Source organism: Parambassis ranga, chromosome 15 (assembly GCF_900634625.1).
Source record: "Parambassis ranga chromosome 15, fParRan2.1, whole genome shotgun sequence".
NCBI classification, from domain to species: domain Eukaryota; kingdom Metazoa; phylum Chordata; class Actinopteri; family Ambassidae; genus Parambassis; species Parambassis ranga.
In genome coordinates this window covers 15,053,532-15,076,115 of record NC_041035.1, presented here as the reverse complement: position 1 = coordinate 15,076,115, position 22,584 = coordinate 15,053,532, and the positions used below count along the sequence as shown (strand labels likewise).

Genomic DNA, 22,584 nt, shown 5'->3' with positions numbered 1-22,584 from the left:
ACTGATCCCCAGAGAGCCCAGAAACAAAGGGGCAAAGATAACGTGGAGTAAACATCACATAGTCACACTGCATTGCTGTGATGCCACATGCATTCAATCAGACATATAGCTCAATTTTTAGGGATGAAAATGGAGCATCAACATACCTTAAAGGCCTCCAGTTGTTGGTTGATGACGTCCGTCTCCATGCCAACTGCCTCCTGGGATGCCTCCTTGTCCACCGCTCTGCAGAGATTATCTTCTGCTTGATGAAGTTTACCGTACAGCTCCTCTAGCTTGGTGAGAGTACTCTGCACCTGCACCTCTCTGCCTTTGGCTCTGTCTAATAGTTTGCCACATTGCTTGCTTAGAGTATCCAGGTCCCTCTTCAGGCCCAGCAGGTCCGGTGAGGATTCAGAGTCCAGCATCTTCTTACAGCTGTCTCCAGCATTGGCCGTGTTTGCCATCAGTTCTCGCAGCTTTGCCACAAAACTCTGAATGCTGTCCTGCTGCTTTTTAAGAGTGGCCAAGTCAAGATCCACGGGGGGCATGCTGTCCAGCTCGTCATCCAGCTCTGTGAAGTGGGTAAACATCTCACGGATGCTGTTTTGGAACTGTCCAATACCCTGCAGTTTTCCCTCCAACACTTGGCATGTTTCCTCTAGTTTCTTGTTAAGACTGCTGTAGTCTTTTTCTATGCTGTCTGCTTGCAGTAAGAGGTCTGTCACACCATCAGCATCTGGGACATCTACCACCAGGTCCTTGGCTAACGTTTTTATGTGCTCCACTTGGTTCTGCACTCCCTCTAAACTCTTATGTTGAGCTTTCATGTTGGTTAAGTTCTTGCTGCTGTGTGCCTGCATTCCCTGTGATTCATATGCATCCACCTGCTTCTTAGCTCCCTCAAGCTGACACTTTGCCTCTTTGTATGCATCATTAAATTCCTTAATGGTGTGCGAGATATTTTCTAGAGATTCCCTTTTGCTTTGCAGACTTTCTAGAACATTGTCCACTCTTTTGCCAATGGTAGCCTTCTCTTCCTTTATGGCATCAGTGTCAGCGTTGGCTACCTCAAGAAGGCTGTCAGCAGCTGTGTTGAGCTGCTCCACCAACCCTCTGTGCTTGTCTACATCCTTCTGAAGAGCTCTCACCTGAGAAATGGAGCTCTCCACAGCAACAGGATCTACCGAGAGTTTGACTCTTCCCTCACTCGCTTCGCACTCCTGAATCCAAGAGCTCAGCTTCTCTGCATGCTCCTGAAACTTCTGAGATCTCTGCAGAGCATTTTGGAGTTTGTCAGCCTGCTCCGCGGAGCTCTTCTTCACTTCTTCCCAATTGGAAGAGAGAGTGGTGAGCTGCCCTTGTAGAGCCAGTTTTTCTGCACCATCAGTGTTGTGCAGAAGCATCTCTCCTTCTCCAGTGATTGTGTTATAAGCTTCTTCATGTTCACTGAGAGCCTTCTGGAGTTTACTGTGTTCCTCCAGGGCTTGCTGCAGAGCCTCCACTTTGGCAGAGATGAGCTGTGGCTTGGACTGGTCCTGGAGCTTTTCACACAGCCATGACTGGAAATCTTTGGAGGTTTGATGGAACTGCTGAGAGCTGGCAAAGGTGGAGTTCAACTGCTCGATCCGCTTTGCTGCAATGCACAGAGAAATATGAAGTTAAATGCTCTAACACCAAGAGTTAGACACACACAATGCCAAAATAATGTTTTACAAACAACTTTGAATAGAGTTTGAATATTTCCACAAAAACTAATGTGATTAGAGCAATTTATACAGTTGTGACATTGAAAATGCAGCAACTCAACACAACTAAAATGATTCCTTCTGTCCTAAAATGACAGCACTTCTTTATTAGTTCAGGTTAAAATGCTGACCTGCTTTCTCCTCCAGCTGTTTGAAAGGCTTGCTGACACTCTCCAGCTGTCTGGCCAGGTCTGCTTTCAAATAATCTTCAGTCACCATCCCTGTGAGCTCCGCATTGACCGCCTCAGCCTCCTTCAGCTTCTTCCTCTCCTCCCTCAGCTGAGCTGAGATGTTCTGGACGTCCTCCAACTGTTTCTTTACAGCATCCAGCTGCGTGCTATGACCCTGATGGTTTGTGAGCTGACTCTCCAGCTGAGAGGTGGTGTGACTGAGACTCCTCAGAAGCTCTTGAAAGTGCCCAGTCTTCACCACTGCCTGGTCAATAAGACTGTCCCGTCGGTCCAGCTGTCCTGTGAGGTCCTGCCACTTCTGGGTGACTGTAGCAAGCTGCTCCCTAACTAGCCTCTCATGTGAGGGGTCCTGGGTTCCTGATGAGCGTAGGATTCCTGAGGCAGCTTCCTCAAGCTGCTCATATTGAGGTTTGCGACCCTTAAACTCATTCTGGAGAATCTGGAGGACAAGAGAAGAAATTCAGTAAACATTCATAAGATAAGACTGTTCCTCAAAACATCCCCCATGCTTACCTGGACTTGTTGCTTCTGCATTTTAAGCATGTTCGGGTCAATCGAGAGAGGCCCAAGGACACTCATCATCAGTTCCTTCTCTGAAAGCCACTGGTTGAGCTGCAGCTCAGTTGTTTGGAAAATGTCCAGGTTTTTATTGGACTGCTCCAGGTGCAGTTTCCTCTCCTCAACAGAGCCACTGATCTCTGCCCAAGCAGCATCTGAACAGGAAGGAATACAACAGTCACACCAGGACTCATTAGTCAGCACTACAGCACCTTTCTGTCCTCTGACCCACTGCCCCCACTGCTAACCTCCCACTGTGCAGGACTTGGCATCATGAATGTGTTAATTTAACTGGAGAACACATACTGAGACAGGGTCATATAATGTGGTGCAATTTTAGATGCCTACACACCGTATCAACTACAAACCAGTGTCATAATGAGATACATTGGGATTCCACACATTCTCAGAAACATAAATTACCCAGGGGCCATCTGGAGCTAACACCTTAATGCTTACCTATTTCTGCCAGCATTTGCTTCCAGTTTGCTGCCTCAGGGGAGTTTGGATGAGTCTTAATCAAACTGAGAAGCCTCTCTCTGAGCTTCTGGAGTGGTTCCTGCTTCTGCTTCATGCCATCTTCAAATGCCTAAAAGAAAAAAAAACATACTTGAATCCTATGATTTCAAAGACAAGAGTCCTATGATCTCATTTATGTGAGAACAAACACAGTGGGAAACATAAGTAGTCCAAGAAAACGTGTCTACCTTCTGCTGTTCAAGCTGTGTTTTTACTGAGTCTTTTTCTACAGCTGCATTGTTCCAGGATGCTGCGGTCTTTTTCATGTCCTTCAGCCATGTCATCATGTCCTCTGTCTCTTTCTGGGCCTCTTTTACCTCCTGCACCAAAACACTCAGCTGTCCTGCTCGACTCTTTAGAGTTTCTCCAAGGTCAGCATATCCCTCATTGACGAATGACAAGTTCTGCTGAATAACCATCAGCTCTGAGGACATCAAAATCCAGAATGTCATCATGAGATTATAATAACAACAAGGCATTAATATATTTGCTGTGCGGTACAATATGTTCAGATTATGGTCACTATAATAAAATTTAGTAAATAAAAGTAAAAGTTTAGTCATGATTAGTAAATAATTTAGTAGGCATGGTGACCAATAAAATCAATTTATCCTTTCAAGCAATACTATGGAGTGTTTCAGCCGCCACACTGTGTTTCTAAAAGCATTGATGGTACATGAACTCACAATAAGATGACGCTTCCGTCTATGCTCGAGAGCCTTTGTATCGCCTACACTTGCACTATAGGAAACTTTGGGGTCGGGTAGGAACCCGTAACTAAAAAGGACTACAGCATGTTCCTACTTCACGGGATACGTCACATCCGCCTCCGAGGCAAATGGAGTTGGAAGCGACACTGAGTGGCAGCAATGTGCCTGTGGGCATCCAATCTGCCGGAAATTCACAAGAAGAAGAAGAAGAAGAAGAAGAAGTAGGAAGTAAAGTTCAAAGTCATGGCTGAAGCAACAAATAAAACAAAGATATTAAGGTGATGTCTAAAGAGACAAAGAAAAGAAAAAGGGCGAGTAATAAAACGAGAGCTCAAACAAAGATAAATATCGGCGAGCGGGAAAGAACTGACGTCACAGCGACGCAGGTCCGCGATAATGGCCGCTTCCGTAAACAGGATTTTGTTCCGGTTGGATACAGGTCCATTAGGTACAATAATCATCTTTCTCTTACGTACAGGCTTGTGAAGCCGAACCTCTTCGGACAGACGACGACAACGAATCCGCGGATGGTTTAAATGGACGCCGGCTAAAATAGGGTAGGCTAATATTGTCATTAAACTGCTTAAATACATGTTTAAATTGAGGGATGTTTGTTTGGTTAAACGCTTATTACTGTCTGTATTCACTGTATTTGCGCAGAAACACTAAAAGCTCCTCAAAGCGCACAGCGACAGTTTACAGTTTACCTGGATATGACACGTTTGTTCACAGTCTGGAGTAATATGGGACGTATTTTAGGCTCAGACACGTTGATAATATACGTATTGTAACGGTCTGGGAGAAACGTTGTAGTGTTGAGTAGTTGTGTAGTTTCGCAATGTTTTATTGAGTTCCGACATCGGTGGTTGTGATTAGCAGCAGGTAGGCAAGGCGGTTGTCTTCCGGGTTCTGTGTAGTATGAGAGTGTGCGCGCATGCGCGGGCTAAGAGTTGTCGTACTGCGGCCCACAGTAGTCTGTGTAGATGTATTTGGAGACAATCAAGAAAGCAAGCGAACTGATGTAGCCTTCTTATGTGAGACGTGCAGCTCTGGTTTTGAAATAGTTTACCGGTGTCTTGGCTAGTCAACAAAAGACTAGCAGCTAGTAGAAAAATTCTACGACAGTTGTACCAGACAATAGCGCTCATCAGACTGTAGGGGGACCCCGCGAGCAAATTCCCCCAAAACTCCATACTGTTGCTTTCAATTAAGTTGGATATTTATACCAGATTTAAAATGCCCTCATGTCATGATGGGGATGTAGGATTTCATCTGCTGATTCCAAACAGCAAGACTTAAAGAATCTGATCTGATGTTAACTCCTCTCAGTACATGTGAATAGATGTTTGAGACTTATTTTCATAATCTGAACACACTGTTACAAAGCCACCACAGCCATCAGGTACAATCAGCACACCACCACAAACAGTATTTACAGAGCAGCACCATCATACATACTCTTATTACCTTTATTGGTTAGGTAGGTATGACTTGCTGGACCACCACCATTAGTAAGAGCTGATGCAAAGACATAAGACAAACTTGTATCAAGAACAGGACTGCTGGCACAAGATCTTTCCATGACCTCTAATGGTTAGTGATTAAAGAGAACTAATGAGTCAACCCAAACACCCCGTGCATAGCCCGTTCCACTGAATTATTCAAACGCTCAGTGTTTACCTGACTTGTTAGGGGTTTTGGTCTTGGCAGGACATGTGAGAAAAGTGATGAGGCTGCACAGTGCTGATCCTTTACTGTTCAGGTCCTGGACAGCAGAGCCTTTGGATGTCCACTCATTTAATAATCCCTGAATGAAGATAAATGGTATAAAGCTCATGGAATTATAAGTAAATGTAGGAAACAGGAAAAATCATTGAATTTGCTTTTATAGATTTAGAATCTTCTACAGTTATCTTAGTGTCTCTGCTGGAAACCATAGTTTTCCACTCCTACGTCTGTCCTCTATAAACACCATTCATCTGTTATTAGTTGGAAGGGAATGCACCTGGGATAATAGGGAGTTTAGGGAGGACAGGGCTACTATGTGTCAGAACGATCCTACTGCTAAATATGTGAACACCAAACAGTTTTACCAGATTTAAACATCAGTGACATCTGTTCCAGCATTTTAAGTGTAGTTATATATAAAGGCACTGACACTGTCTCTTTATTTGTCTCATGACTCACAGTGACTATCTGCAGGTCCTTTTCCAGACTTTTCTCACTGCCGCTTGGCTGAACTGCAGGTACTTTGTCATTAGTCTCCTGCAGCCACTGGGTGAGAGCGCTAGCTGCAGATCTGAACTCTCCCAGCTGGTCCTGACAGGATGATAGCTCTTCTTCCCTACAGTAGATGGCAAAATCAGTCAGACCATACATTAATTTATGCTTTGCCGTACTAAGGTTAAGCAAAAGGAAAACATGAGCATTATGGACTTACTTTTCTTTGATACTGTCTTTAAAATTGTTGAAAATATTTGAGAGGTTGTCCATCTTGCTCTGAATTTGGGCCTTGTTTCCATCAGGGCTTATTTCAGACAGCTCCTTGGACAGAGTCTGCAGCTTCTCCAAATCACTGGCATGCTCAGCCATCTCAGCTTTAGTGTTCTACAGTGAAATTACACAGTCAGCCATTGGATGCATAATTAAACTATATTTGTAACAAGGAAGCTGTTAAGGAGAATACTCACCTGCATTAGCTGGGAGAGTTCATTGAAGGTTTTTCCTGGTCCGTCTGTTTCATGCAGATCTTGCGATCGCTTCACTACAAACTGCTGCACTTTATCTGCCACATTTTCAAACTGTTCCACCTTTTCTTTCAGTTTCTCCAATTTGGAAACTTTTTGCTTGTGCTTTTCACAAGCATCAGAGAAGCGCCGGGACAGAGCATCCATCTTAGACTGAAGAAGCACAGCAGCTGAGGGATCGGCCGTCTCCACAAACTTCTTCAGCTTGGCTTTCATGGTTGAGATGCTGCTCTGGCGAGTTGCCATGTCCTGCTCTAATGCCTTAACAAAGAAAATGGACAACACATTTAACAGACAACTGAAGTAAAAGAAGATCTGATCTGATCTTAAAAAACAAAAAAAGAAACATACTGCTTCTTTGCTGAGAATATCTCCAATAGATGCAGAGTCCAGGGGTATTTGCCCTTTCTCTTTCATGCTGGCCTCTACTCCTTCCATCCATCCCATCATTTCATCCAAACCGTCCTGGACACTCATGGAGCGAGTCAAGGTGATCTGCAGTTTCTCATTTCGATCAGTTACAGACTTGGAGAGGTTGTCGTAGCGTTCCACTATGTCATCTACAACACATGGAAACAAATCAGGGTCTGTTTAAAACAGAGCAACTTCTCACACTTTGGAACAAAACTATAGGAGAGACTTATCAGGCATGTATGACATCATTAAAAGTATAATGTTGGCAGAGAACAGTCATTAGGTTTCTGGTTGAAGTGAAAGCATGTTGGCCAAGAAACCAGTGGTTGGGGAAAATGAGACCCTCCAAAAGCCATATTTTACAATGATAAGCTGTGTTAATTTTAGAAAAGGAACCTACTTGCAAATTGCCTAGCTAACATTTGGCAGGACCATGAAGACGGTTATCATAAGCTGCACGATTTTTTTAAGCCTCCCATTTAATAGACATGGGCCTGGGCTCCTCTGATTGGTCAGCTCCAAACATCACATCAATCCCAAGATGATATGAAGATAATGTGCAACATAATTAGAGCTCTCCTTACCTACTGACTCCTGGATCTCATCCGTGTTGCTCAGTAGGTCTCCTTCGGATATCACTAAAGACTCAGCTGTTTTACGTAATGTGTCAATAGTGGTCTGATGTCCAACCATCTCACACTGTAAAGCCTGCAGAAGAGTTAATAAGAAGTCAGAATATCTTTATCCTCATACATACTACAAGCATATTGTATAGTATGATACATAGATAAATTGAATTACAAAGTGATGTCTGGGTTTAATTTTTGATCCTTTATTCATAGTACCTGTCTGTTTTCACTGTTACTTATACTCTTAGGTTCATAAAGTGATTAGTTATTCAAACCTAAAGTACCACGGCTGGTTTACAGGCGCCTCTTATCTGGGCATATCTATGCTGTAAGTCACTACCTCCCTACACAGAAATGTTGAAGCTAAATGCAGCCAAAAGCTCTGACAGAGACGGCTCCATCAGCCCAGCCTCTTATCCTCTCACAGGAGTACATAAGCTACAAATAATCAGTTAAAACCATTCACATGTGTGTGTTCACATTTGAAAGTAGAGCTAAAAATAGCACTCAAGTCAGTGGAAACACTGTATATGGTAAAGCAGGTCTAACCATGCCGTGACTTTATAACCCAGTTGATGCTCCAAGTTCTACGTGTTGCCTCTAAATAAAGCTATTCTTTATTTCTTTACTTGATTTTGTTCCTGGCCTAGGATTTATTTATGTTCACAATGAATTTGAATAATACAATTCTGAATAAAATGTAAACCTAAATGTGAGCTTTTAAACACAAGGTTTAGATCTGGACAGCTTCAGCCCTGGCATGTGTTTCTTGCCTTGGTCTCCTCCAGCTGTTTCTGTAGTGTTTGTGGGTCAGCTGCTATCGCCTCAGACTGCTGCTTTCTCGCCTCCTCCTCTGAGTTACCGAGCCACTTCAAAAGACCAATGCTCATGTCGTCATACTTCTTGTATTTGTCAACAACTTCTTTGAGGTTGTTCCCAAGCTGATTGCACTAAAAAAAGGAAATGAAATTCACTGGGGCAGTCATACATTTAGAAAAACACACAACTTTAATGATAAAGAAAATAACGTGCTAGATGCAAAACTAACTTTTCTGTTACTGACTTTTCATAGAAAATAGTGGGACAACTTTCTGAGTTTTCTGTAAAGTTAAATGCTACCACCTAGTGGCAAGAACCAGACGTTGCAACCAATTTTCATATAACAAACTTATAAATACCTGTGAATGTAGTGTTTTGTATCGGCTGGCAGCATAGTCCAGTTTATTCTTGACATCTGAAGAGGTCCCTGAAGTATCCACATCTAAAAGTGTGTTCTTAGCTGCAGAGTCAGCCACTCTGCAGGCTTTAGCCACATCCAGCACTTTCTGTCCTGAGATCGTGATGAAGCGAAGGTCCCCTTTGTGTGAAATCACATCTTCTGAGAAGCTTTTCTGCTGCTGTAGTTTATCACTGAGGATGTTGAGGGAGCTCACAGGAGCACCCAGCTCCTCGATCTCTCCTTCAGCCTGCTTTAACCAGCCTTCAAACTCATTACAGTCATCCTGGAACTTCTTGAGTTCCTCCTGGACACACTGCAGTTGCTTCATTTGCTGTTCAGCCTGAGTCAGGGAGGCCTCGTAGCGTTCCTTCAGGTCTTGAATGTTCTTCTGCAACCTCTCCTTCTCCTCTGATGACAGAACAGTTGCTTGTTTGTCAAGAAGAGCCTGAGCTGACTGGGTGGCCATAATCAGATCCTGCTGCTGGGACAGAATCTCCTGATGACGAGCCTGTGGGAACAAAGATAACAATAAGAATAATAATAGTTAAAACATTTACAAATATGTCCTCCAGTTTTCATTCCCTTATTTAGCTGCTGATCAACACAAATTCCATTGTAAACGTGATTCCACTCACTCCTACTCTTTACTTTAACCTTAAGTGTGCTTTATGGATTTTTTGACAATGATACCTTGACCCTGTCGTGTTGCTTATCAAGGTCCAGGGATGCCTTGTTCTTGCTCCTGGTCTCACTGCCAACATCATCAGTCTCAGTTTTCTGTAAAGCGTTTCCATTGGCATCATCATCCTCTCCTATCAGTCCACTGGCTGAGGTTTCCTCTGGCAGGTTTCCATTCTCTTTGCTTATATGGTCAGTGTGATCCAGGCTGCTGTTGTTTTCATTTCCTATGTTGGATATCCAGTCCAGGAGGCCTTCAATTTTGTTCTTACTCTCTTCAAGCTGTTCCACAGCTGCAGCCTGCACAAACACCAAAAATAACATAGAATTTGTATTCTCATGGATGACGTAGTTTTCGCAGACACATTTGGAGGTAATCCAAACCTTTTCGCTCTCCTGTTTGATGGCCGTTGTAACAATCTTCTCCAAATCTTTTCTGGACTCCTCAGCACGCTGGTTGATTAGCTTAGCTTTGCTTTTAGCTTCTTCCAACTTGCTCTCAATGATGGCGACTTGATCTGGCATCAACTTGCTGCGGTTATCCTCCAGAAACTTTTTAGTACTGGTGATCACCTCATTTAAGGCACTGGCATTTGTCAAGACGTCTTTTTGCAGAGCCTTCAAATGAGAGAGGAATCAATCGGTACTTAATTGATAAAGACATATAGTATTTAACATGTTGAAAGCATGCTTTGTTGTGAGGTAATGTCAAACCTGATGCTCCTGTTGATACTGCTGCAGGTCTGAGACGCACTCTGCGTTTTCACCCTGTTGCTGATGACCAATCAGACGGTTTTCTGTCAGGGTGAGATTATCACACACTTCCTCCAACTTCTCTGCGAACTCCTTGTGTTTCTCCAATAAAGTCTGACCAAGAAAGAATAAAAACTGAATTTAATATCACACTTTAGGTTACTAAGACTCAAAAGAGCAAAGGAAGACACACAATATAAAGCTGACATGCAATCTGCTTTAGAATCCATTTTCTTAAAGGATTCAAATCTAGTATGCTGTAAACATGCTTTTTTTCACAGAGGTCACTTTGTTTTTTGAGAAGAGGACTTTATATCGTGTGTTAGTGGGTTTGTTTTGCGTGACAATCTTCCAGCAAAGAAGGTGCATTCTGTCCACTGTTAATTGTTCACTGGAGTCTTGAGTCCTGTAGAATAAAAGCAGTAAAAATGTTAGTGTGTAGGAGTGATCAAGCATTAAAAGCGTGCAATGCTGTTATTAAACACAACATGACAACAGAATGTGCCAATGCCAGGAACTACTAGATAGTCTGACTAGTATACACTAGACACACAATATAAAATCTGAAAAACAAGCAATCATTTGATTTTCCATTTAGATCCTAGCAGTAATATTTTTACTGCACAGTTACACCTATGTCTAAAAGGGGTGTCGCAGTGTTCGGGATATTATTAAACTGAAATAGAATACACGTAAAACAACTGAACATTTTTGTCATTGCTGAGCCTCACACTGCTGCATCTGTAATGTATAATGGAAGATGTTCCATCAAAATTTTTCTTCCAATAATTTACAAAATGACTCAATCTGCAGAACAAATTCTTACACCCCACTTACAGATGTTTCAATTAACAAACCAAACATGCTCACAGAGTTTTTCCTCAAGAACGTGTGTGATAAATGTATTGCATTTACACAGGCAGACCTCCTTCTGGTTTTCTCTCTCTCGGGTGTTCAGTAGGACTTCTAAGGCACTCCTCTGTGTACCAAGTCTTTCTGTCTGCTCTCTAAAAGCTCGCTGAGTTGTGGTGAGGAACTTGAGGAGGTAGCTGCTCTGAGCTGGACTCAGGAACTGAGTGTGCTCTGAAATAAAACACTGGATGTCGAACGTAACATCCTCCAGCGTAAGCCTGGCTTCTTTTTGCAGATTGTTTTCCACATCCTGGAAGAATAGAATGGAAGAGATGATCATATGCAGCTTGTTTCTCCATTTGGTTACTGTGATTTTTGTTTTAACTAAGTTTACCTTGTTTTGCTGACTTAAATATGTCAGAGTGTCCACATCACATGTGTCCAAATCCACACCAAACATCTCAGAGTTATTTTGAATGAGGGCCGCTAGTTCATTAAGATCATCCAGATGTTTCTGGTATGTTGATTCCAAGTGTACCTAAAATCCCATTTAAAGTAGTCAATGGTCGATGCTGCTGTTACATCATTGCATTTTAATCACCATCTTAACACTGACCTTTCCCGCTTCCATTGCCTGAGTAAAGGAGTCACTCCTTTCTGCACACATCTGGGATACAGCGGTAAAATTTGGCTCTATCTCCACATATATAGAGGCCAAATCTTGGTGGATTTGTCGGGGAATGTCCTCATCAGCAGAATTTAAGAGCTGCTTGGCTTTCTCCATATCAGCTGTCAGAACAACAGCCAGTCTCGACAGCTGAGACTCCAAAGACTGGATGAATGATACACTTGATTAGGAACTAATGTAAGAATATAAGTTGGATGATAATAAGAAATGAGTTGAGAAAAAAACAGGCTTCAATCCTTAATATCTAACCTGACATTCCTCCATTTGAAGCTGCAGTTCTTCCATGTTGTTGTTATTTGCAGGTACCTGGATTAGCAGGTCTTTCCTGACATCTTCTAAAACATCAGCGTGATCCTGCAGTCTACCAACACACTCCAAATAATCCCGGACAGAGAACTGCTGCGGAAAAGAAAACACAAACCAAAAGAGAAACAGATGTTACTCACATCTAAAGGATGAGGCTTACTCAAGTTTAACAAAGTCAACTCTACCTTGTTTTTGACCTCCTGATCTTTGCTGGCAGACACTGGAGCAGATGGTTTGTCAGTCTTTGCAGCAATGTCATCCTGTGCTGACCCCTCATCCTCTCCCTCAGAGCTCTCCTCCTTGATGCACTCCAACGTGTGCCGTCGGCCCTGCTGGGTGTCGCAACCCAGAGCACAGCTCAGAGTGTCCATCACTTCCTGAAGCACTGAGAGGTCCTGGCTTGAGGAAGCAGTCCTAAAAACCTGCAGTAGTTGCAGCTGAATGTTTGGAGTACCAGACTGTTCTGTCTCCTCGCTGAGTTTGTCTTCCTCGGGTAGCAGTTCTGATGTTTCAGTTTCATTACTGTTTGAACTGGGGGTATTTTGCATCTGTAAATCTATAAGTTGGTCTGTGTGACTTTTCTCTATGATATTCTCATGAAAAGCAAGGTTAGCATCATTCTGAATGATAGCAGTGCCTTCAGCATCGTCTGTCTTTAGCAAATCACTGACGTCAAGTCCATTTGTAATGATTTCCCCTTGGTCATTTACAGCATTAGACAAGATAAAAGAAGCTGAAGAGGATGCAATGCAGCTGTCTGATGAAAAATATTCATGGAGGTGCTCAGAATTACCCACATCTGATTTTTTACTATCCGAGTTAGTACCTGCTAATGCGAATGGGTTTAAACAGGACACTTTTCTGTGAATATTTGGATCTTCTTCCTCTTTACTTGACACAGAGATCCACTTAGTGTCACTACTGACTTTGAAAATGTCATCACGCTGCCTCTCTGGGGAAAGCCTCTCTGTGCATAACTCATCTGCACCACAGCACTCTGAGTCTTGATTATTGTCTTTTATATCACAGCTCATTTGATTGACAGCAGGTGTTGTAGTCATGCTGCTGGAAACATTAGGCAACTTGGAGGAGAAGTTTACTCCCAACTCAGATTCTGTTTGCTGAAGTGATGTGTCTCTGCTGCCATCTTCTGCACAGTTGCCCACTGAGGCATTGGAACTTTCAACCAAACCCCTGGTTGAGGCCTCATTAATTCCCAAAACTGGATCACTGGCTGTCTGATTATCCACCTCTGCTTCATATCCAGCTCTGAAAATATTATTATGAGTGGGATGGCTGTCAGCTGTCAAAGCCAGGCTTTCCGAATCAGCACTGAGGCTGTGTGTCCTGTCACTCAGACTAGAATGGATTGAATCTGTAGTTAGAGCAGCATTTTCTATCACAACCCTGGATATATCAGCTCCACCTGTCAGCTGACTATTGATTACAACCTGTGAGTCATTGTCTTCTTCCAGTAAGGGCAATCTGTCTGCAGGATGAACACATTCTGCAGTAACCTGACACCCTGAGGAGGATGAGATCATTGAAGGCCCATGGCCACTTTCTAAAGGAAGGGTGTGGTGCATGTAATTACTCATCCATTCCACATTTCCTCTTGTTTCTAAATCTAAAATCTCCATCTCTTCATTATCTGCTTCCTCATTTGCCAGATCCAGCACTATGACAGCAACCTTCTTCTCAATGTGCATGTTTTCATTCTGGAAACCCAGATTATGATCTTCAGAGATGTAGTTGTCCTCTGAGTAAACATCAGCTTCCTGTCCATCTAATCCAAACTGCTCACTGATGCTAGTAATGTAATCAGAACTCAGCACACTCTTCAGTTCAGTTTGAGATGTGCTTGACATCATGCCTTCCTCAACCCCTGAGGTGCACATTTGTTCAGCATATACCTCCAATAATGTCTTCTCATCTACTGATCCCTCATCTGGATCATAACATCTATTGGAGGTGACAGGCAACAGTCCCTCTTTGAAGTTCCATTGTGCATGGTCATTTTGACCCTCCACCATGTCCTTAGAACCTAAAACCTCTGCTTGGTTAATGCTGACACTTCTTGATTCACTGCACAGAGACTCAGTGTTGCAGTGTGGTACGACTTCATAGTAAGATTGCACCGACGACTCAAACATGCTGGAGGGTGAGCTACTATTTTTGCTTGTCCCAGAACAAAGTGTACATGGAGGGGACATTTCCGGAGTAGAGGAAACATGAAGGCTATCACTGACTTCATCTCTGAGTGCAATTTGTAAACTGTTTCCATAAAGTCTTTCTTCAAATTCACCTGACTTTGTCCACTTTGTGCTGTTTTGAAACATGGTTTCCTCAACCACTGTGTACTCTGTGGTTTCCATGTCAGTGCCTACAAAAAGGTCCCAAACAGGATCTTTGTTTAGAGTTATGTCATGTGTATGAGATTTTTCTTTAAAGGTAATGCTTCTGCTGCCCGAAGAAACAAAATCATAAGGCTCAAATGCATGTTGCGTGTTTTCATTCCCATTAACTGTTAAAATTGGATCACAAAGATCACACATGTGCTGTGTGTCTTTCATTAACTCCTCTGTTTCCTCATTTATGTGCAGTGATATCGCCAAATCAGCCTGTTCTACCTGACTGTTTGGACCTAAGGTCAAATGAGTGAAATTCTGAGCAAAAAATGTTGGTTGTTCAAGAAAAACTTGAGCCATTGTAGTTAACTGATTATCAAGTATCAGTACTCTCTGTGCTGATTCTGGATCTATGTAACTGTTCATCATCAAATAAGAGATGAACAGCTGCTTTACCTCTGTGGGAGAGAGGTTAACTTCTGAATTATCATCAGCAGCATGATGCCACCCATCAACTGTGATTTTTTTATAAATGAGCCAAGATGAAAACTTTTCATGAAGGTGATCCACCTCAGGAAACTCGTCAGGAATCTCTATAGACATTAAAAACTCTGCAGTAAATGTGTCAATCAAACCCCTGTGGATAGCAGAGGGGATATCTATTACTTCTGAAGTTTCTGGAATGAAAAAAGCTGCTATTTTGTTGCGATTAGTAAACAGCCTGCTGGTAAACTCAGAGGTGGTACTTTCTTTGTCATGCTGGAATGAGGTGGACACAGTTTGGATTTCCCCAGAGTGAGGCAAGACAAGTCCAATAATCTGCTGCGGATTTCCCAGCACAACAAGAGTGCTGCTGGAGCTCATCAGATCACACTGAACGGCTGCTTCCACCTTCAGCCCATCACCACTTCGCCTAGCCCCTGCACCCTCTGACTCTCTTGTTACACACAGCCCCGGCACAGCCTCCTGATCACTGTAGCCATCACAGACAGACCTCAGAGTGTTAACATTTCTCCCTGATGTAGGTAATTTATTCCTGCTGAGGCACTTTAGTATCGGGCTGTTAACCTCACAAGGTTCAAGCTCCCCCTCAGAGCTAAAATTCATCTCATCCAGATGGGACTTCTGCCTCTGAAGAATCTTTATATAGACAGAAGCAGGAATTAAACCACACTGGAATGCCTTCTCCAGGGTCAGTGTGTCCCCTGTGTAGCATGCCTTCATTCCATCACTGACTTGGTTGACCTCTATTAATTTAATGATCAGATCATTCTTGGCCATTTCCCTTACAGCTGATATGTCAGACAGGGACACGGAGGAGACGTGTGAACTCTCTATGCACTTGCTTGTATCATTCAACACTGGAACGTGGTTCAGTGTGGATTTGTACTTGTGATCTTGCTTAAGAGCTTCATCCCACTCTGGGTGGACAGAGAGGCTAGAAGGCGTGAGCCAAGACCTCATGGATGCAGCCCCATAAGTGATTTTAAAGTCCTGCAGAAAATAAAACATTTCAAGTTAATTGACTTCAACACTGTATGTTAATTTGCAATCAAAATATTAAATAGAAAGACAAAAATGTACTCACCACAGCACAAACACGGGCATGTTAAAACATTGTGCGCACAAGAGCAAGACTGCGACAAGGTTGCAACAATGGACAACACATTTAAAGCTACCATGCATCTAGGAATGCAAAGTCCGGCATCTTGCAAAAAGAGTGTCGTTAGTCACATTGCAAACAGTAGGGAAACGCATCATATCTGTTATCCTGTTGAACTCCAAAAGAGCTCAAGTACGTTGATAATGGTGAAATATCAGAACAAAGCTCGGTGCATTAAAGCATGTTTACAGCATACTACGATTCTTCATATTCTGTCTCTACTAAAATGAGAGCTGCTAGAAAAAAACAATCACACTGCTGGAGGATAATGGGTAGTCATGCATCTGAACATCAGGTGGCGCTGTTTTCAAACACAAAACTGTTAAAAACAGAGCCTGAAATCCAACCTCTTCTGCAGAGGTGGTCTGATCTGAACACTGCTGGGAGAGTTCGCTGTATGCCTGATTGAGGGCCTTCAGTTGCTCCTGCGCCTTCTCTCTTTCCTCCTCAGTCATCCTGTTAAATAGAAAGACAAAGGTGCAATCTTTTAACAAAAAATCTTTTTACAAGCTTTTAACAAGCTGTTTGCATGCAGGTCAGAGCGACAGACTTACTTGTCACTGTGTTTGTTCAGCATTACTTGTGTAGTCCTCAGTGCTTCTGCAATTTGTTCCTTTTTAGTCACCATTTCCTCCACTGACACCTAAAAAATATATATATAAAAATATATAATTAGTACTGAGACTCAATTTGTTGTGTCTACTCTTCTCTTCGTCTAAGTTACGGGAACGAAAGTTAAAGACACACTCAAGGATTATTTTTAAAAACTGAAACACATACATTATAGGTTAAAATGTAAAATTCACAAAAAATTGTGTTGCAATTAAAACAAAAGTGTATTTTTGTTTTCGTTGACAGTCCTTCTTGTTGTGTGATACTCTTAAATCTGAGAGCATTGTCTGAATATTTTTTGTCTTACACACGGACAAAATGTCATTTATACGTTCGGCCTGGTCAGAAACACAATTAGAATTAGGTTAATTAATTTATATTAAATAAAATTTGACAAAAATTAAAAAAGAAGTCCAAAGCTGTCATTATTGTGCTACAATGGTTGATATTTTATAATAGTAAAAAAATAGGGTTTAAATATCTTTTATATTGCTGTATTTGGGGCAAATTAACAAAAATACTGATAATTTAGACTAGACTAGACTAGACTATCCATATACAATTTCAATTACCAATCATGAATAAGCAATGGGCCATAGAAATGAAAACTCTACTATATAACAAAGTATTGTTTTTTAATATATATTTGAAGTTATTTTTATTATCCCTGTCGATCACCAAACTGATTGTTCTGGTGACATACTGTACACACATTTCAACACAACAATGTCAGCTTTGGGCCTTCTGTATGCTAGGTGTTGTGCTCAGACACAACAGAAATGTGTTTTGATATTTCAATCAATGTGTGGTACTTGTGTAATTTCTTAGGTGCTTGTGCAACTTGTACATTTTTTTTATTATTGAAAAAGATGAAGTGATTTAAATTTAAACACATCCATAAGATTAACCATGTTTTTATAAGCTAATAGCAGTAACATTTAATGCCTGCACTGGAACATATGGAGTAGATGAATCAGAAAGAACAGTGTGTTTTATTAGATGTCAAACACTGACAAAAACGGCTGTAATGTCATGATTATTAGTGTAAAAAAAACAATCACCATGCTATAGAAAAACAGCACACACCACTACACAATATTAACAGTACCTGGGGCTTATTAGAACCATCTGTGTTGGCATTACTATCTTTCAGAGCATTCCCCTCATTGCTTACGGCCTGTTTCACATTGGACATCCAGTGCAATAGCTTGCTAACTTTATCACCGTGCTCTCTCTTCTCCTCATCAACAGATCTCTAGAATCAAAACAGATAGGGTTTTAACAAGAATGTGGTGAATAAAAACCTGAAAAGAGGGATCGTGAAATGGGTTATTAGTTTCATAATCAGGTTAAAAAAAACACCAAAATCAACTAACCATCATCAGTTGTATCAACTAAGCAGTAAAACGCGTATGAACACACAATAAAAAAAATAAAAATGCAGCAAGTTCTATTTACAGGTTTTACTTTCTTGCTAGGAATAACCTATTTTCATTTATAAGCCCAAACATAGTGAAATGTCGACTTTGCTCCGAAACCAAGAGCTTTCATGGCTTCCAGTAACCTCAGTCCAGTGTGGCAGTCATAAACACTTCTTTCGAGAGCCTCCTTGAAGGTGATTCTCCTCTTGGTCTTTGGACAGGTGAGGCTTTTAGTGTGGAACTTATCATCTTTGAGTACAGCCGCAGTCCCTTTGTCAACAAGGCCACTCTGGATCACTTCTTCAAGTGAGACTCTCTCATGAGTGTCAGGATTTATCAGTCCTCCTGTCAGGAGCTGATACTCAATGCAGCGAAAACCGGCATCCTTCAGGATGAGATTCTCCTGGACAGCCTGGGAAATGGACAAAGTCTTTGCCGTCTTAGGGTGTATAAAGCCATTAAAGGCCTGTTCAAACTGCTGGAGTTGTTGATTTAATGTCTCATCTAAAAGGCCTCTTTGAAGAGCCTCAGAGACAGGAACTTTCTCCCCAGAAGAGGGGTCACAAATACCTCCAGTGCAGGCCTGGGCCTCAAGTAGTCTTAAGGCTGTAGCTCTGTCAGTAAAGCCTTGCTGGAACCCTTGCAGAACTGAGAGCCTCTTCTTCCGAGTGACGTCCCAAAGACCAGCAATGGGGCTGTTAATATCTTCCACAACAACTATTCTAGAAAATATGATATCTGTAATCTCATAGATGCTGAGAAGCCCGCTGCGATAGCTTTCAAGTTCAGACGATTCAAGAAACCTCTGACTCAGAGCAGACTCCAGAGAAAGTTGTCTGCCACTTTTTACATCAGTAATGATGTGTAGCTGTCTTCCCTTGGAGTCAATGATTGCTTTTTCCTGCCATTCGCTTTCCAGCTGTGACAGAAACCGATATGTCCTCTTGTCGATGTGTTTTCCTTTGAATGCCTCATATGCTGACATTTCAGTGCTGCAGCTGCTGTTGACAACTGAAACTCTGTGGGAGCTTAGAGGAGATGAGTTTGTCAGGTGTCTCTCACCAAATGGTAAGAGAAACACACCACCATCAATGTCATACAAGCATGCCTGGAGTATTTCAGTATAGTACACTTTCTGTCCAGTGTCAGGGTTGTGGTAGCCTTTGGGGTTAACGACTGGATCATGCAGACTCTCTAAGGTCTCTTTGTTCAAAAGACCCTGATCGACAGCAGCGTGAGGTGGCACCCTGACACCAGTCTCTGGATTTATTATTCCTCCTGTAGCAACCTGCACTTCAAGTATCTTCTTTCCTTTGTACCTATCGAGAATCCTCTCCTCCATAGCCTGGAACACAGACAGCTTTTTCCCCTTGTGGATGTAGCCGCTAACGGCTTTCTCAGCCTCCATCAGTTTATCTTTCAAGCCTGAATCTATAATACCTCTCTCCACCGCCTTAACCACTGAGTGCATTTGCCCTGTGGACAGATCTGCCAGACTTCCTGTCACAGCCTGAGCTTCAAGAAACTCTAGTGCATATGTTTTTGCAAGGAAACCCTTTTCAGCAGCTTCTAGGAAGGATATCTTTTTCTTGCTCGACTCCACATAAATTCCAGCAATGGCTGTTGCTTTGCCAAGAGTTGTTTGCACCTGTTCCATCATAATAGGGGCCATCTCTAACTTCCTTAAAACCTCTTCATCCAGAGGCTTAGATTTGACCAGGTTCTGAATATTTGTGCCCCTTTTGGATTCTGGGAGCTTTTGGGATGTTGAATATGTCACACTCCGTTTTCCATCCCAGTTTGTGGCACTCTGCTCCACTGTTGTGCTCACAGGTTCACAAGTCTCCACAATTTGATACATTCTTGTCTTACTGATGTTGCTTTCATTGGACTGTTTGCCTGTCAGCCCACACAGAGCCATGTATCCATGTGTTGTTGGACTGATCGGCATCTCTTTTTGTAGGACAGTGGAAGTTTGATTCAAGATTTTCTGTGTTGCAGAGTCATGCTGAAGGCTTTGAATGACTTCAGTTTTATCTTGTTTGATGTGCTTAATTCCATCCAGAATAGTTTCTTTTTCCATTGGTTTCACCTGTAGATGTGACATTGAGAGAATTATTATTATATGACAATACAATTTTAATGTTAAACATGTCCTCACAAACAACAAACAAACAACTCCTAATAAAATATATTATATTATATTAAATACTGAACACAAAATGTGTCGATAAATATTTTGGTGTAAAAATACTAAAAAAAACTTCATGCGTACCTCTGAGGACACATTTGCTGTGTTGTATTTAGCGCTCCCAGCCATTCTTTGCATGACATTTGCCTTCGAAACATCGGCCATGTTGTCCATCACATACTGACGTCTGGTCTCTGTCACTTTGACTCCAAGCGTCGACAGCTTCTCCTGAAGCCTGTTAACCTCTTTGATATAAGACTCCACTTGTTCCTGAAGAGATATGGCTTCATTTTCTTTCATTGTCAGGTTGCACTTACTGTCGGTCACTAGCTGTTCAAACCTTGTTGCTTTGTTTGACTGGTCACTGCACAGGCTTTGTGACACAGTGATTTTAGAGGTGAGTTTGATTTTATCTGCCTCAAGCTGGGCAATTTCTGATTTTGCTTTTGTCAGGTCTTCCTGGAGTTTTGTTTTTTCTTGCTGTAATTTGTCCAGATTGCCCTGCAACTGTTGTTCTGGTAGTTGCTTTGATTCCACAGTGGTTTGATGCACTGTTTTTATCAGCGTCACATCTTGTTTGAAGTACTTGTTCAGCATGTCTGCTAGCTCAGCACTGTGTGACTTTTGGTTTGATTTCTCGCTCTCATTGTTGATTTCAGACTGCAGTAAAATAAGTTTTTTCTCTACTTCAGTCTTCACCAGCATCAGCTGCCTCTCATAGCCCTCCTTTTGGAGTTCCAATTTACTCTTTAATTCCTCCAACATTTTTTTGCACTTCTCTAGCTGTTCTTCCATCTGCTGGGACCTCAGCTGAAGAGCGGAGTTTTCTTGTTGCTTTTGCTCAGCTTCTGTTTGGAGACGTTGCAGCTTATCCTTTAGCATTCTGACTTCAGATCCCAGTGACGTATTTTGTTGTAGCACTTCGGCTTTCTCTCTCTTCAGGATTGTGTTCTCGTGTTGCAGATTGGATCTGGATTTGTCAGAACTGGACATGACTTCATTGATAGTTGCTTTATTTCTCTGAAGCTCCATCTCCAGCTGCATTATTTGTGATTCTTTGACTTTTCTGTCTTTGGCCTCTTTAGCCAAGTCGTCTTTTGTCCTTTGTATAGAGGAGTTTAGCTCTGCAAGTTTGATGTTCAAGTTCTCTACCATTCTCTCTTTTGCTCTCTTATCATTTTGAAGAGTGTATACTTCCTGTTTCAGACTTTCCGTCACTTTCTCTGAGTTGCTTGTTAACCCTTTAATATTGTGCTTTTGTTTGAAAAGCTCATCTTCTAACGCTCTGACTTTAGCGAGGTGTATTTGACTCTCGGCAGATTCTTTCTGTAGCTCAGCCTTTTTCTTATTTAACATCACATTCAGATCACTGATTTCAGCATTTTGCATTTGGACCTTTTGATTTGCTAGATTCTTCTCTGCAAACACTGACTTAAGCTCTGACTTCAAAGTTGTTATCTCTTCTTCATAATTTGCGATGTTTGATTTAAGAGTTTGGATTTTCTGCTGCAGTTCAGGCATCTTCTTGACCTCCTCACTGTAATCCTGCAGTTTCATGTGAAGCTCATGGGAGGTCTGAGATTTTTTATTTAGTTCCTCCTCAATAATTCTGACTTGGGATTTGGAGCTTTCTACTTGAGACTTGAAGATTTTAATTTGCTGCTCCTTGCTGTCAATTTCCATTGTCACCTGTTCAAGTTTAGCTTTAATATTCTTCAGATTCTGCTCCATCTCCATATTTATCTGTTTGAACTCGTTTATTTTTTTCTCCAGCTGAGAAGCTGCTAAATCACTTCTCTGAAGTTCTGCTTTAAGGTTTTTACATTTCAGCTGCAGTGCCTGCTCAGATCTTTTTATTTCAAGGTTTTCCTCCTGAGCAGTCTGATGCTGCTGTTTCCAGCTGTCTATCTCTTTCTTTAAAGTCTTGATCTTCTGTTCTGAAAATGATTTTTCTTTTTCTAGAGATTCCATCTGAATCTGAAGTCCTCTGATATCACTGTCAGACGAGACATTCATCCTAGTCAGGTCATTGCATTTAAACTTTAGCTGATCTATCGCAGCCTGTTTAGAAGCCACCTCTTCTTCTAAGTTGCTGATCTTGTAGCTGTTTTCTTGCTCAATGGAGCTTTTCTTTTGCATTTCTGCATGGGTGATCTTCAGCTGCTCTTTGAGGCCTTCAACTTCAGTGCCTTGGAAGAAAGCATTTTGCTCCAGTGAGGACTTTGCCCTTTGGAGAGCTCTGATTTCCTCTTGAAGGTCATTGATGGATGTCTTCATGTTTTGCGTTTCATGCTGGAGATCCTCTGATTTCTGTCTCATATGCATCCGTTCCCCCTCCATGTCCATCTGAAGTTTCTT

General features: G+C 41.9%; 1 protein-coding gene across 10 annotated transcripts in view; it reads right to left on the bottom strand.

The window, feature by feature from the left end:
- Window positions 1–22,584, bottom strand: part of dst (dystonin) — an 84,369-nt gene that overhangs the window by 25,166 nt on the left and 36,619 nt on the right. For 9 of the 10 annotated variants that reach the window (XM_028423809.1, XM_028423811.1, XM_028423812.1 and 6 more), the window contains 25 exons: window positions 17,723–17,869; window positions 16,557–16,645; window positions 16,350–16,458; window positions 12,177–15,833; window positions 11,935–12,084; window positions 11,614–11,829; window positions 11,392–11,535; window positions 11,071–11,307; window positions 10,107–10,259; window positions 9,777–10,010; window positions 9,405–9,692; window positions 8,674–9,222; window positions 8,269–8,445; window positions 7,451–7,574; window positions 6,804–7,012; window positions 6,396–6,713; window positions 6,146–6,312; window positions 5,893–6,049; window positions 5,386–5,512; window positions 5,173–5,223; window positions 3,184–3,419; window positions 2,936–3,065; window positions 2,432–2,631; window positions 1,859–2,357; window positions 147–1,615 (listed from right to left, as the gene is read on the bottom strand). In XM_028423809.1, coding sequence (XP_028279610.1) covers window positions 147–1,615; window positions 1,859–2,357; window positions 2,432–2,631; window positions 2,936–3,065; window positions 3,184–3,419; window positions 5,173–5,223; window positions 5,386–5,512; window positions 5,893–6,049; window positions 6,146–6,312; window positions 6,396–6,713; window positions 6,804–7,012; window positions 7,451–7,574; window positions 8,269–8,445; window positions 8,674–9,222; window positions 9,405–9,692; window positions 9,777–10,010; window positions 10,107–10,259; window positions 11,071–11,307; window positions 11,392–11,535; window positions 11,614–11,829; window positions 11,935–12,084; window positions 12,177–15,833; window positions 16,350–16,458; window positions 16,557–16,645; window positions 17,723–17,869 — 9,837 coding nt within the window. The remainder of the gene's footprint in view (window positions 1–146; window positions 1,616–1,858; window positions 2,358–2,431; window positions 2,632–2,935; window positions 3,066–3,183; window positions 3,420–5,172; window positions 5,224–5,385; window positions 5,513–5,892; window positions 6,050–6,145; window positions 6,313–6,395; window positions 6,714–6,803; window positions 7,013–7,450; window positions 7,575–8,268; window positions 8,446–8,673; window positions 9,223–9,404; window positions 9,693–9,776; window positions 10,011–10,106; window positions 10,260–11,070; window positions 11,308–11,391; window positions 11,536–11,613; window positions 11,830–11,934; window positions 12,085–12,176; window positions 15,834–16,349; window positions 16,459–16,556; window positions 16,646–17,722; window positions 17,870–22,584) is intronic. The other variant, XM_028423817.1, reaches the window with a different exon arrangement.